The following is a 15378-nucleotide window of genomic DNA, read 5'->3' as shown; positions in this document are numbered from 1 at the left end:
TTTTGTTGGCAAGAGTTGTTGTTGTTATGTTTATTGATACCCTTCTTTGTCTCTCCATAAGGAGATTCAAAACGGAGTTGTAGTTCTACAAGGTCTTTAGCCTTCTCCACTAAAGAGTGCTGGTGCCTCACCAAATCACTGCTCCCAGGATGAATGAAAGAAAGAAACTTTATTTCTAGCCCACCCTGTTTCCTTGAAGGGACTCAGGGTGGCTCACAACAAAACATACAATGGCAAACATTCAGTGACGACAGCAATACATAAACAAATCCATAAACAAATCAAGAACAACTCAGTAAATTCTAAACCAACATAAATGAACAAGACGTTAAATGAGCCCACATAATTACCAACATATTAAATCCTTAAAGTATAATTTCAAATCTCTAAAATTAGGCTAAAATTGTTGAGGGAGAGATGAAAAACAGGTTAACAGGGTGGATGCTAGCAGCTAGGTAAGGTGCAAATAGATGTTCTTAATCCTCCTCCTCTCCGTAAGCTAAATTGCATAAATGTGTTTTTAATAGCTTATTGAAGTAGAGGAGGGAGGGAGTTTCAGAGCTTGGTAGTGATCACAAAGAGGGGGCCCTCTCTCTCTCTCCATATCTTTGAGCGATGGCAGTTAAGGTGGTGTCAAACTGCATTCATTCTACAGTGTAGATGCACTCTTCTACATCCGAGGAAGTAGGCTTAGTCTGTGAATTTTTATGCTACCAACTTCTTTTTTCTTAGTTTCTAAGGTACTACAAGACCCTTTTGCAGTCCTTTAATTGTCCTTCAAATAGATGCATGGGCCACCTTGGCCTGTGAACTCCATCATTAAGTTGAAATTTGGAAGCTGCTCTACCAGGTCTATATCTAGACAGCAGCCACCATGGTGTCTCCCAAATTAAACAGCATTTATAGCACTCACTGACTTAAAGAGACTATCCACAAAGATCTTTTGTAATGTTTCTTATGAGTTTGTTCCCATGCTGGGAGAAAGGTCAGACAGATATTAAATTATTAAACAAACAAACCTGCATTGATTCTCTGATTAACTTTCTCTGACTCTAGATCAGCTGTTTGGCTCACAAAGGAGAAAAAATACAGATGCCATCTTGAAACCAGTGGCAGTGCAAAATGGTGGCTTCACTCCCTAGTTCCATGTCAATTGGGCAGTCAGTCCATATTAGGGGTGCATCTATATGGTAGAATAAATACAGCTTGACACCACTTTAACTGCCATGGCTCAATGAAGTGAAATCACAGGAATTGTAATTTTACAAGGTTATTAGCCTTTTCTATCAAAGAATACTGGTACCTTACCAAACTATAACTCCCATGATTCCATAACATTGAGACAGGACAGTTAAAGTGGTAACGAACTGCATTAATTTTGCAATGTAAATCAGTGGTTCCCAACCTTTGGGCCTCCAAATTTTTGGACTTTATCTCCCACAGTTCCTAAAAACTGGTAAGCTGGCTTGGATTTCTGGGAGTTGAAATCCAAAACATCTGGAGGCCCAAAGGGCCACAGGTGGAGATGCACTCCAGGTTATGGTTGATCTCTAAAGTTGCTATCCAAGGTACTGAACCTATATTAGAGAAGAGTGTCCTGTCACATTGCACAGTTATGGTGCTCTGATGCCACTTTAACTGCCATAGCTGAGCCCTAATTTTGGGACAAAGATGGGTTATAAGTATTGTTATTCTTATAAGTTGTGCATTATCTAGACTTCCAAAACACTCCAAAATCCAAAATGGATAGCTGAGACAGTGACCCTGTTGCTTTCAGATGGTTCAATACAAACAAAATTTGCTTTTAAGCACAAAATGATTAAAATACTGTATAAAATTACTTCCAGGCTATGTGTATAAGGCATATATGAAAAATACATTGATTTTATGTTTAGACTTAAGTCTCACTTACAAGTCATCTTATTTTGTAAGAATATGTAAATCCCAATAAATTTGAAATCCAACATACATTTGGTCTACCCACATTATCATTCCATCTTATGGAATCCTGGAATTTGAGTTTAGGAAGTAGTATTTCTAATTCTCAGCCAGAGAACTCTAGCGTCTTCTTGTCAAATGTCAAATCCCAGAAATCTGTAGGATGCATATATAGAGTTAAGGTGGAATCATAGTACTTTTGAGTGGAAGGACCCAATGTTCAGCAGATTGATAGTTTGTCTAAAGTTTAGATTACCAACTGAACTGGATTCATGCCTCCCTTGAGACAGAAGTCCCCTGTATCCTGATGCTAGGAAGTTGCCTTCTTCTTGTTAAATCAATTAAGGAGGAGGTAGCAAGCTTGTTGCCCTGGAGACTAGGACAAGGAACAATGGCTTCAAACTACAGGAAAGGAGATTCCACCTGAACATTAGGATGAACTTCCTGGCTGTGAGAGCTGTTCAGCAGTGGAATTCTCTGCCCCGGAGTGTGGTGGAGGCTCCTTCTTTGGAGGTTTTTAAGTAAAGGCTGGATGGCCATCTGTCAGGAGTGCATTGAATGTTATTTTCCTGCTTCTTGGAAGGGGGTTGAACTGGATGGCCCATGAGGTCTCTTCCAACTCTAAGATTCTAGGATTCTATAATTCTAATTAAATTGGCAAATTGGAAACATGCTACTGTTTTGAACTACTAATGTATAGTTCTATCCCTAATGTTGATTCTGTGAATATTGTATTTGCCATTCAAACATGTAATTGTTCTTAATGTTATTTGAAAATGTATTACATTTTAATGATTTTCCTCCTTTTATGAGCTGCATATAGACCTGTGGCAGGTGACAGGGTGGGATAAAAGTCATGCAACTAAAACATTGCCGTTTTTGAATTTGCCATTTGTTTGTTTTTCAATCCATTAGTCAGAGCTTAAATTATATCAGTGAATGTGAGTATAAGGGTCAATTATTTACACTTACAAAAAGAGTTAACTACTTTTATATAAATGAAAACACGTGTTTTCTAAAAATGTATTCGGAGACGAAATGTGTGAGGTCAAAGGGGGGAAAATAACTTTTTAATCCTTCTGTAAAGTTGCAAAAAAAACCTAGTATGCAATCTGTCCTTGTCACACCTGAATCTGAGGCTGCCTGAATTAATTAGCAACTTTTTTCACTGGGTGTTAGTGCTAACATATGGCATGCAATTACTCCTTCTAGTTCAGCACTTAGTTTCTTCCACAATTTCAAACCCCTTTCTTCAAGTTTGCTGAAAAACAGGAAATGGTTGAAAGGCATTCTTACTGTGTCAGAATAGAATCCTAGAGTTGGAAGAGACCCCAGGGGCCAATGGTCCGTACAGTTGGAATGTGTCCAGACATTTGACCAAAAAAGAGATCCCACCTGAATATTAGGAACTTCCTTAGAATCATAGAATCATGGAAGAGACCATAAGGACCATCCAGTCTAACCTCCATTCATGCAGGAATATATGATTAAGGCACTCCTGACAGATGATCATCCAGGCTGGTTTAAAAACTAATGGAGAAGGAGACTCCACCCCACTCCCAGGCAATGTATTCCATTCTCACTCTCAGGAATGTGGTGGAGTCCCCTTCTCTGGAGGTTTTTAAGAGAGGCTAGATGGCCATCTGTCAGGAGACATGGTGATGCAATGGGTTAAACCCTTGTGCCAGCTGGTCTGTTGACCTGAAGGTTGGATTCTTGACCTGAAGTTTGCCGGTTCAAATCTGTGAGATGGGGTGAGCTCTCATCTATAAACCCCAGCTTGCAAGGACATGAGATAAGCCTCCCATCAGGTTGGTAACACATCCGGGCATCCTCTGGGCAACATCTCTGTAAATGGCCAATTCTCTCACACCAGAAGCAACTTGCAGCCAGAGGTGGCCCTAGGTAATTTTCAATGGTAAGCAAACAGTATTTTGCCCCCCCCCCCCCCAACCAATCACTGATATATATTTTCTGTTCGTCGTGAGAGTTCTGTGTGCCATATTTGGTTCAATTCCATCATTGTTCAAAGAGAGTTCAGACTGCTCTTTGATTGTAGGTGAACTATACATCCTAGTAACTACAACTCGCATATGTCAAGGTCTATTTTCCGCAAGAGCGCCCCTAGGCAAAATCAGCTATACTGCAAATGCTTACTTTGCATAATAGGTTGCGCCGCCCCTGCTTGCAGCATGTTCCCAAGTCACTTTTAACATGATAAATAAAATCTGTCAGGAGTGCTTTGGTTGTATATTCCTGAATGGCAGATGGGGGTTGGACTGGATGGCCTTTGTATCTTCCAGCTCTATGATGCTATAAGCAGCCAAAGCTGGGTTAGTGAAAGATAGGCTGAGCGCATAGGAAAACTGCTTTCAAAACCATGAAACTACTGTTTGTTGTGAAAGAGAACTTTCTCCATCTGAAGTTTCCTTTCTTCAAATTGGATTGCTAGCTGTCCATGGTTTTGACTGCTGTTAAGAGCAGAGCTTGGTGGATTCCACTTCCTTTGCTTACTGATATTATTTGCTTGCTGCCAATTACTACCAGTTGCTTCTAGAGATTGGAATAGCAATGTTTGCAAATCAGGGGAGCCGATCTGTACGGTTACGTATCATTTTAATGTTGTTTTGTTTTATCTCCGAGTCAGTTCTCTGGATGTTTAATTTACTATAAAAATCAGCCTCCAGCTGAAAACCTGTTAAATCGTTTTAGCTAATTTGCCCTATTTATCAGTTTACCAGCCAAACCTGAACAAACCAATAGGGAATCTGTCATCAGTAGTTTGGAAAATTAAAAACAAAGCTGTTGTTGTTGTCGTCGTCATCATCATCGTCATTTTCATTGGGCTGCGAAGTGAAATCCTAAACAAATAATTATTCTTTGGAGGGGGGTTAGATTTTTGCTGCCTAAGATTACTAGGGTTTTGCATAGAAAACAAATCTTGCACATACCCACAAACAAATATACAAACAAGCACATGGCTATGTATTCTTGAAAGCTTTCATGGCCGGAATCACTGGGTTGTTGTAGGTTTTTTCGGGCTATATGGCCATGGTCTAGAGGCATTCTCTCCTGACATTTCACCTGCATCTATGGCAAGCATCCTCACTACCTCTGAGGATGCTTGCCATAGATGCAGGCGAAACGTCAGGAGAGAATGCCTCTAGACCATGGCCATATAGCCCGAAAAAACCTACAACAATCAAGCACATGGCTGTCTAGAAAAAGTGGCTGATATTCTATACAGTAGTGAAGTTGCAGATCCATAACCTAGAGTTACAGAGCCATAAGTGCTTCATCATTGCTAATCTTATGGAATCATGGCACTGTTGCCATGGTTGTGAATGTCCTCCCTAATTTACTTTAAAATGTGACAGCTTTCTGGAGAGATGAAAATCTGTTCTTCTGGTGATGGGGATGCAGCAGGATGATATTTCCAGACCCTTTCTAACAGCAATCAGAACCAGGACCCCAATGCAATTCTTGGTTGCAGAGACATAGAAATGTCCTCCTGCTGCCCCCCAATTGCCAACAGTACAAAACTCAGAGCAGGCTTGCAAACTAGTTGGCAAAGTTGTGTCAGGAGGCACCATTAATTATATTTATTGTGCACCAAACATAGCAAAACAATCTGTGTATATTTCTACACAGAGTAATTTCCTGGAACACTTTGGGATATGCAAATACCAGAGGATGATATGCAGAAATATTTGTTTTTGTTTTTTTCCTGCAGCATGGAGAAAACTGTGGAAATCATTTGTAATAAGACTGAGGAAGCATCTTCACTGTAGAATTAGTGCAGTTTGATACATTTTTAACTGCCATGGGTCAGCGCTATGGAATCATTTGAGTTTTAGGTATAGCCTTCTCTATCAAATTGCGGTTGTGTCTCACCAAATTGCAACTCCCAGAACTGCATTGACCCATGGCAGTAAAAATGGTGTCAAACACCTTGTGATTTGGATCTATAGCTCTCTCTCTCTCTCTTTTTTTTGTCATGTCAGGAGTGACTTGGGAAACTGCAAGTCGCTTCTGGTGTGAGAGAATTGGCCATCTGCAAGGACATTGTCCAGTAGATGCCCAGATGTTTTGATGTTTTATCATCCTTGGGGGAGGCTTCTCTCGTGTCCCCACATGAGGAGCTGGAGCTGACAGAGGGAGCTCATCCATGCTCTCCCCGGATTTGAACTCTGACCTGTCGGTCTTCAGTCCTGCCAGCACAGTGCGCCACCAGGGGCTCCAACATCTATAGCTCTGAAAGAACTAGATAACATCCTCAAATGTAAAGATATATCATTAAGCAACACAGTCGGAATTATTCATGCTATAGTATTTCCAGTTTCTATGTATGGTCATAAAAGCTGGACAGTGAAGCAAGCTAACAGGAAGAAAATCAACACACTCGAAATGTGGTACTAGTTCTGCAGATACTTCAGACTTCCAAAAAGATATACTGTATACCATTACAGCCAATACGTCTTGAACTCTCATTAGAAATCAAGACAATTAAACTGAAGCTATCATACATTGGATACTTCGCGAAATTACATAATCATTGCAAAAGAAAGTAGTACTCAGTCATCAAAGTAGAACGCAGTAGAAAAAACTGGGAGAAGAAACACAGGAAAGCTGGATTGATTCAGTCAGGGAAGTCACAATCCTTCAAGATCTAAGCAGAATATGAGTAGGGCTCTTGGAAATCTCTTAGAAGTCCACTATAAGCCAAAGTCAAAAACAAAGAGGAACAACAATGTGCACAGATCTAATCTTTCAATATTAATATCACTGCATTATGTAGATATCTTTTGTTGTATCTTTGTTGAAGGCTTTCATAGCTGGAATCACTGGCTTGTTGTAGGTTTTACGGGCTATAAGGCCATTGTTTCCGGAAGCATTCTTTCCTGACATTTCGCCTGATGATGCTTGCCATAGATGCAGGCAAAATGTCAGGAGAGAATGCTTGTAGACAGGTCTATAGCCGGGGGGGGGGGGGATGTTAGGGGTTCAACCTCCCCCCCCCTCCACATTTTTCAGGTTAAAATAAACCTGGTTTACTCCTGAATTTTAACTGGTTAACCAAATCCCCATGCTAAATCTATGAGATGCAAAAAATTAAGAGTCCCTCCAGAGCTGCAAGCACTATCTCAAGCAAATATTGACAAGTTATTCACACTGTCATAACTTGCAGCAATAGCCAATGTAGCAAAGCAACCAAGTTGGGGGGGTGTGTTGAATGCTCTCATTAAGGAGGCCAGACTTGGTGGAGGTGGTTGACAGGGGCAGAGCTGCAGGCTATTGAAGGCTGCTCTGCTCCCTGCTGTGCTCTTTGTTTCAGCATGACCCTACCCCCCCCCCCGAAATTTTCAACCCCACCCACCCGAAAAAATTTCTGGCTATGGCCCTGCTTGTAGAACATGGCCATATAACCCGAAAAACTACAACAACTCAATCATTTGTTGTGTCTCCCCATCCACCCATCATGTCATTAGCTGTTATTGGAGAGAAAATGTGCAGCAAGGTAACAAAAGGACATGGAAGTTTTGGTATGCATCACAGAGGTGTACGCTTCTGGTGCCTCCCAAATGCACACAGTTTTTTGTGGCTGTTACTGAATCTGGGACTTCAAATTATTTAAAGCCCAGCTTGAAAGTCCAAAACTGCTTTTTCTGAAACACAATTCCCTCTGAAACAAAGGCAAGCTGAGCACAATATGAAATTTGGGACATTTGGTTGGGGAGAAGCTCCTGGTGGACCATATGGCACATAAGGTTCATTTTCAGTAGCAACAAAAACCTGGATTTTTTTTTTTTTTGCGTTAGATAGTATAAAATAGCAAACTGCTTTTGCTAGCCATGCATGAAGAAGGCAAGCAAAATTTTCCAGACAGATGGCAGTCCTGGGATCAATAAGGAGCCAAGCTTGACAATCACCCTTACCCTGCCTTCCATACATACAAATAGTGAGGTCATTCTAGAGGTGCTAAAGGTATCGGAGCAGTAAGACTGAACTGTGTGTCTCTGTGTTGAGTCTATGTCATTACTATTGCCAGACTATATGTCATCCAGGGTGGGGTGAAGGTAAGAAGGCTGAGGGAATGTTTTCACTTTTTTCCGCTTCTCAGCCCCCAAGGCCCAGTGGAACGAGAACAAAAGGACTCCTTCATTACTAAAATAATTTGCACAATAATAGAAATAAATAACTGCATGGCAGATTCTCTGGAGTAACCATTTCTATGTGCTTCCCTACCATCTCTGGCTGTGTGCTCATTAACAGTGAATCAAATTTGCATGCCATTTCCAGAGCCAAGGAAGGAGCATGGTATCTTATGTATAATAATAAGAACTCAAGGTTTATTGCAGGAAGGGAGGCACCAACTGGTATCCTTTGAAAAGAGCTAGCATGATGTGTAGGACCAATTCTGAATGTCCCTTATGTCACGCCTGTCCCCTTTCATTCAAGACCACTTTTCCCCTAGTCTTCATGTGATGTCAAAGGAAGAAGAACATGACTAGACCTGTAATTCTCAGGCCTATTACTCCAAGGAATGCTTTTTACAACAACCTATTTGCTGGGAAATCACATCAGGTTATTTCTCCAGGACTGAACAAACCGTTGTTACTGGGTTTCAGTTTCCATCAGCCTCACTCATGATAGTGATTAGACATGGATGGTGGGTCTGCAGTCCAATTATCTCTGGATAATCCTATACACTCGAGAGTTTGTGGGAACTCCCATCCTTTAGTTTGTTGATCAGTCATTGTCCAAGGATGGTGAGATCTTCAATTCAACTACTATAAGACCCCTGTATCTGTGGAGTTAGATAAATCTGTGGATATGACTACTCTCTATAAAATTATCTGATTTCTAGTCTCGGCATAACATAGAGTTCTGCTGAAGGACCCAGATATTCCTCAAAAGATATCCCATCTAGGACATGCTGGTCCTCTGGTGTGACTCACCTAGGAAAACCATATCATAAATTCACCTAGAGCAGTATTTCTCAACCTGGGGGTCGGGACCCCTGGGGGGGTCATGAGGGGGTGTCAGAGGGGTCCCCGAAGACCATCAGAATATACAATATTTTCTGTTGGTCATGGGGGTTCTGTGTGGGAAGTTTGGCCTAATTCTATCATTGGTGGGGTTCAGAATGCTCTTTGATTGTAGGTGAACTATAAATCCCAGCAACTACGGTGGCAAAAAAAAGCCAATGGGATATTGGCCTGCATCAATAGGAGTATAGTGTCTAGATCCAGGGAAGTCACCCTCTATTCTGCCTTAGTTAGACCACACCTGGAATATTGTGTCCAATTGTGGGCACCACAATTGCAGAGAGATATTGACAAACTGGAAAGTGTCCAAAGGAGGGTGACTAAAATGATCAAGGGTCTGGAGAACAAGCCCTGGGCATGTTTAGCCTGAAGAAGAGAAGGTTGAGAGGAGACCTGAAAACCATGTATAAATATGTGAGAGGAAGCCACAGGGAGGAGGGAGCAAGCTTGTTTTCTGCTGCCCTGGAGACTAGGATGCGGAACAATGGCTTCAAACTACAGGAAAGGAGATTCCACCTTCCAACATTAGGAAGACCTTCCTCACTGGGAGAGCTGTTCAGCAGTGGAACTCTCTGCAGTGTGGTGGAGACTCCTTCTTTGGAGGCTTTTAAACAGAGGCTGTATGGCCATCTGTTGGGAGTGCTTTGAATGCAATTTTCGTGCTTCTTGGCAGGGGGTGGGATCGGATGGCCCATGAGGTCTCTTCCAATGATTCTATGATTCTAGACAAGGAATACTCAGAGGTGTTGCCACTTCTTTCCTTCAAAATACAGAACATACAGTTCTATAGGCTTTCAGGTCATGGTATTCATTGGCAGACTCCCAGACAAGTACTAACCAGGCCTGGTCCTGCTTTGCTTCCAAGATCAGACAGGACCTGGTGCCTTAGGGTTAGTTAGAAAATAAATGAATAAATAAATAAATTCAGAGGCATGGTTTTATCAGATTCCAAAGTGTCCTCTGCAGTAGCAAATAAACAACAAAGAGTGCTATTACAGAGACATACAGTGTAGCATGAGGTATTGTAGACTGGAGCTTAATTCAATCTGGTGCACATACTGGTTTCCTAACTTACTAGGTGTATATACACAGATGAGTTCAAAGATACAGACTGAGCAAGGGGTGCAAGACAATACATGAAATAGCAGCAACTGTGTCACATTTCTGACTGGTGCACAAATGAATAAAAGACCCCATCAGCTTCAGCTTGACCTGCTCCCAGCTGGTGGTAAATTAGCATTGCAAGATAACATGAACGTATCAAGTGGAACAATTAACTTTCTGCGGTGCGCAGGCTGTTCCCCCAGTGTTTGTCGAGTCCAAACTCTACACAGTATCATAGTTGTGAGCAAATTCTTCTAACCCCCATTTCTAGCCATTTCCAGGCACTGTAGCTTTAAAACGTCTGAACGTGAGCTTGCTTAAACTCAATCCGATGAATGCGGCGGCTGACTTGACCTACTTTGTGTGTGCCTATACAGTAAAGGGAATCATCTAGCGGTAACTTGAAGCCACCCCTTTTTAAAAAAATGTTTGCAAGCCCAACATTACAAGTCCACTGCGGATTTGGTTCCCCCAAAGTAATCTTATAAACACCTTTCCTTGAAGGGCTGCCCTAGAAGGGAAATTCTCACTAGCTGCCTCTGCTTCGAGTGTGAATTGCTGTGTTATTGTAGGTAAATAAAAAGGGAATTCTGTGTTAATATTCTTCCATAGGAGCTATTGGTGCCATTTGTTTTGTGAGCTCTGTTCGCTGCAGACAGTTGAAATTGGCTTTGGGGTAGTGCCATGTCTTGTAAGCCTTCATTCAGTAGGTTTTCTCCATTCACCCATTTCACTTCACATAGTTTGTCTCGGTGTCTGCTCTCATTTCTCTTTCACATATTAGCAGCTGGGATGGATGGGATTTTATCTAAATTAGAATCTACAGACACTGCCTGTTTCAGTTCACCAACACTGATTCTTGCTTATCTGGGTTCCCCCCCCCCCCCTCCCCAACTTCTAAAGATAGTAAAATTGGGGGAAGCATTGGCAGGGACAAAGCAAAATCTTCCGATCTTTGTGTTACTCAGACAGCCAACATCTCTAGAAGGAATGGGGAAGGATATTGGGAGAGACAAATTAAGGAGCAACCTCAAGGCATGAGAAAGGCAGGCTTATTCAAAGCGATGGGGAAGGTGTATGTATGCAGTGTTTTCCCTAGTACTTGCCATCAGTTACAATGCCATCGTTGCAAGATTGATGCTCGGTTTGATGTGGTAATGAAGCATTGATCACAGATGTGGGGGGAAGAGGGGGGTTGAGAAAGGGAGTGTAAGAGAGAGAGAAAAGAGAGAGAGATGAGCTACCCTTTGCTCATTCATTATTTTTTATCTCCTAGCCGTGGAAGACAGAAAATTGTTCATAGGCATGGTTTCGAAGAAGTGTAATGAGAACGATATCAGGGTGATGTTTTCTCCGTTTGGCCAGATAGAAGAATGCCGAATCCTCCGGGGACCAGATGGGCTGAGCAGAGGTGAGTGGAGCAGTCTATTAAACCCTCTTCTTTTAAAGTGCTAATTGGAGCTGGGAGATGCAGCCGGGCAGGGAAGGAGGGGAACCCAGCCACGGTTGGCAGCTACAGGCTGTGCTTGAAGACATGCCACGTGACAGGCATAACCCTGTTCATACACACACACACACACACATATATGAAAATAGCACCTTTTAATTTAAGAGGTTTTCTATATCAATGTAATAATTAATGTCCACTGGGTCCTTTCTCTCATAGTTCACAGGCTCTGGCACGAGGCAATATGTGTTGCGACACATTGCACCCCTTGTGAAATGTTTGTCAATATTGTCCATTTAGTTCTCCAAATTTTGCTCTGTAAGAGTGTATAGCAACTAATTACTGTATGTACTCATGTATAAGTCTATAGAGATTTTTAGGTTTTTAAAATCAACCCAAAAAGCCTCTTATCACACAAGGATTCTGAGTATAGGGGGAAAGGGCACTAGCATTTCCTCTCTCTGCAGAATAACCCTCAACTAATCCATGAGTCATATCAAAATCCATAATTTTGGCCCCCAAACCCCCTCCTGACTTATACACGAGGTCAACTTAAACAGAAGAATATAGGGTAGTAGTTACAGTGTAGAGAATATGACGGCACACTTAAGCACAATGGAATTTTCTCCTTCTTCTATTCAATGCTGATATTTCAGCAGCAAGCTTGACCCTGCCTTCACAAAAGCACTTCTTCATCTGCATGGTCACTCTTGAGTTTTGGTTCTTGATGACACTGCAGTATAATAGAATATTCTGAGCAGGTCTTTATATTTCCCAACTGGATAAAGTTTTCTGCTGATTTTCAGTGAACTTATTGAGGGCCAAGATCCTCCATCACTGACTTAGTTATGAATGTGTAACTAAGTATCACAGTGGTTCTCAACCTGGGATCCCCAGATGTTTTTGGCCTACAACTCCCAGAAATCCCAGCCAGTTTACCAGCTGTTAGGGTTTCTGGGAGTTGAAGGCCAAAAACATCTGGGGACCCCAGGTTGAGAACCACTGAAGTATCATCTCCTGACCTGACCTAACAAACCTACTTTGACAGCCAGCAGCTACACTGAGCCATGGAGGTTTGTTCTGGCTCAGATACAGAAGGAGGACAATTTCAGCTTCTCTTGCCAGCATTCTCTGGTATGATGGAAATTTGCAATGAGGTCCAATTCTGATTGCCACACCAGAGATGGCTGATGGGAAGGAGCTGGAAAAGGTCCTGCTGAGCCCTGATCACCAGCAGAAAAGTACTCTATTTCTTGGAGCAGCTCCCTGGAGTTTAAGGTGGAATATGGGGAACATTTACATTTGTGGCAATGGCAATATAGCCACAACCATGAAAACATGGTATAATTGAATATGGAACTGTGACAGATCCATAACTCTAGGTTAAAAGGCCAGTTTTGATTTTTTTTTAAAAGATTTTTTAAATTTCTAATTGACTTGTTCATATTACTTATGCTTTTGCTGGAGCCCCCGATGGCGCAGTGGGTTAAACCCCTGTGCCAGGAGGACTGAAGACCGACAGGTCGCAGGTTCGAATCCGGGGAGAGGTGGATGAGCTCCCTCTATCAGCTCCAGCTCCTCATGCAGTTACATGAGAGAAGCCTCCCACAAGGATGATAAAAGATCAAATCATCCGGGCGTCCCCTGAGCAACATCCTTGCAGACGGCCAATTCTCTCACACCAGAAGCGACTTGCAGTTTCTCAGGTCGCTCCTGACATGACCAAAAAAAATGCTTTTGCTCTTTAAAAATATCCCTCAAATTCCTCCAAAAAGCAATAAGTAATGTAATAAGTGCTATTAGTCTCATAGAGTATATATAGTCATGCAACACCCTTACAAATACACACGTCTATTATTTGCTTTCAAAACGAACAGCTTTGTCCCCTCACTAGCATAAAAAAATAATACACAACAGATAACACCATGATTTGTAATGCAGTATTCCCAAGCTCTATAGATTTGTAGCATGGCATAAATATTTAGCAGTTGGTCACTGTTAAAAGGAATTTTGGATAGAACAAGTATGTCCCTACTGCATATTTTTAAATGTAATGCATGCAAGGTAAGATATAATAGTGTACAATTCAGGGGGAAATTGGCAACAATAAAAATGGTACAACAGCAGTGTGATATATGGCTATTGTTGGGCATGAATGAAAAATAACACAATCTGGTGTATATCTGCTTAGGCACAAGTCCCATTGAGTTCACTGAAACCTATGTATAGGATTGTATATCAATCCCATGTGTTCAACTATGTAGTCTTTCCTATCTGGGAAATAGTTCCTGTAAATATGTATATACTCCTATATATTATAGTTATTGTGATTGTTGACATTTACGGATGTTAAGAATGCATGAAGGATATCCTGACATTTATTGATTAATGTTGGCATCTAGTCCATTAATTACACACCTAGTGCTACAAAGGGATTTATCCTGATTTCAAAAGCTTTCTGCAAACAGTGAGTTGAGACATTTATGAAAAGCTATGAGGTAGACAGGCAGGAAGGAAAATGAACTAGGAGAACATGAGATATGTCTTCTTTGTTTTTGTGCTGGTCCCATTCACTGATGGCTTCAGCCCTTCCTAGCAGCAGTATCCATCCTCATCCCACCAAGCTGGAAAGAAGATCCCCTGCCTTGTTTACAGACAAAGGAGATTTAACACGCAATATATCTAAATTCTGAAATAATCAAGTCTACATGTCAAAATTATGTGTCAGGCAAAATTAAGAATGACTCCTCTATCTTTAATGGTTGTGTAAAACAGATTTTTTGTAGGTTTTATGAGAAGGAGTACCTGTTGACATTCCCTCCTCTATACAACCATTAATGGTTGAGGACCACTCTCTAGTTTTCAGTCTGATTTTTTCTCTCTAACAGGACTGTATATCCCATAATACAATTATTGCATTTGAATGGTGGAAATCCAACATATCTGACAAATATCAGGTTGAGAAATTATGTGCCAAAGTATGTGCTTTCATCTCATAACTTGTTCAGTCAAGCATTGTTTTTGAGCGACCTCTTCATTTATTTTCCCTGAACCAACATATAGTCTGTCATTCACCCTTTATTAGTTAGTGTTAGAGTATTACTGGAATGGGTATTCAAAAATATTTGAGAAACCCTGAGAAGAAAAAGTTTTGTAAGATTCTTCACAGTTTGGAACTTATCCTAAATAACATTTGTATTTGTTTATTTATTTACTTACTTCACGTGTATACCGCTCTTCTCAGCCAACGGCAACTCAGAGCGGTTAACAACCAGTATCACCAATACAGTACAAAATGATTAGTCATTTAAAACAGTAATATCAATTAATTAACATCAGGACATCAATACAACAATCCAGGAAAACAACAATCCATCACGTCTCATCAATAGAATCAGCATCCGATCTCGTTGCCCATTAATCCATATTCCAGTAATCAATCAATTGCACTGCTTAGTTGAAAGCCTGTTCGAAGAGCCAGGTCTTCACTCTTCCTGAATGCCAATAAGGAGGGGGCCGATCTAATGTCTGTAGGAAGGGTGTTCCACAGCCGGGGGGGGGGGCACTACTGAGAAGGCCCTGTCTCTCGTCCCCGCCAGGCGTGCTTGTGAAGCCGGCGGGACCGAGAGCAGGGCCTCCCCAGATGATCTTAACATCCTAACTGGTTCATAGGAGGAGATGTGTTCGGACAGATAGATTGGGCCAGAACCATTTAGGGCGTTAAAGGCTAAAGCCAGCACTTTGAATTGTGCCCGGTAGCAAATTGGCAGCCTGTGGAGCTTGCGCAACAGAGGAGTTGTATGCTCCCTGAGTGCCGCTCCTGTTAACAACCTGGCTGCC

The 15378-nt window shown here is 41.6% G+C and overlaps 1 protein-coding gene across 31 annotated transcripts in view; it reads left to right on the top strand.

The window, feature by feature from the left end:
* Positions 1-15378, top strand: part of CELF2 (CUGBP Elav-like family member 2) — a 652882-nt gene that overhangs the window by 544287 nt on the left and 93217 nt on the right. For 30 of the 31 annotated variants that reach the window (XM_060776483.2, XM_060776481.2, XM_060776480.2 and 27 more), the window contains one exon: positions 11368-11502. In XM_060776483.2, the coding sequence (XP_060632466.1) occupies positions 11368-11502 (135 nt within the window). Of the gene's footprint in view, positions 1-11185; positions 11246-11367; positions 11503-15378 lie in introns of those variants that run through there. The other variant, XM_060776510.2, reaches the window with a different exon arrangement.

This window comes from Anolis sagrei, chromosome 5 (assembly GCF_037176765.1).
Source record: "Anolis sagrei isolate rAnoSag1 chromosome 5, rAnoSag1.mat, whole genome shotgun sequence".
In the NCBI taxonomy this organism is placed as follows: Eukaryota; Metazoa; Chordata; class Lepidosauria; order Squamata; family Dactyloidae; genus Anolis; species Anolis sagrei.
The sequence above is the reverse complement of the archived record's forward strand: the minus strand, read 5'-3'. Positions and strand labels throughout refer to the sequence as shown.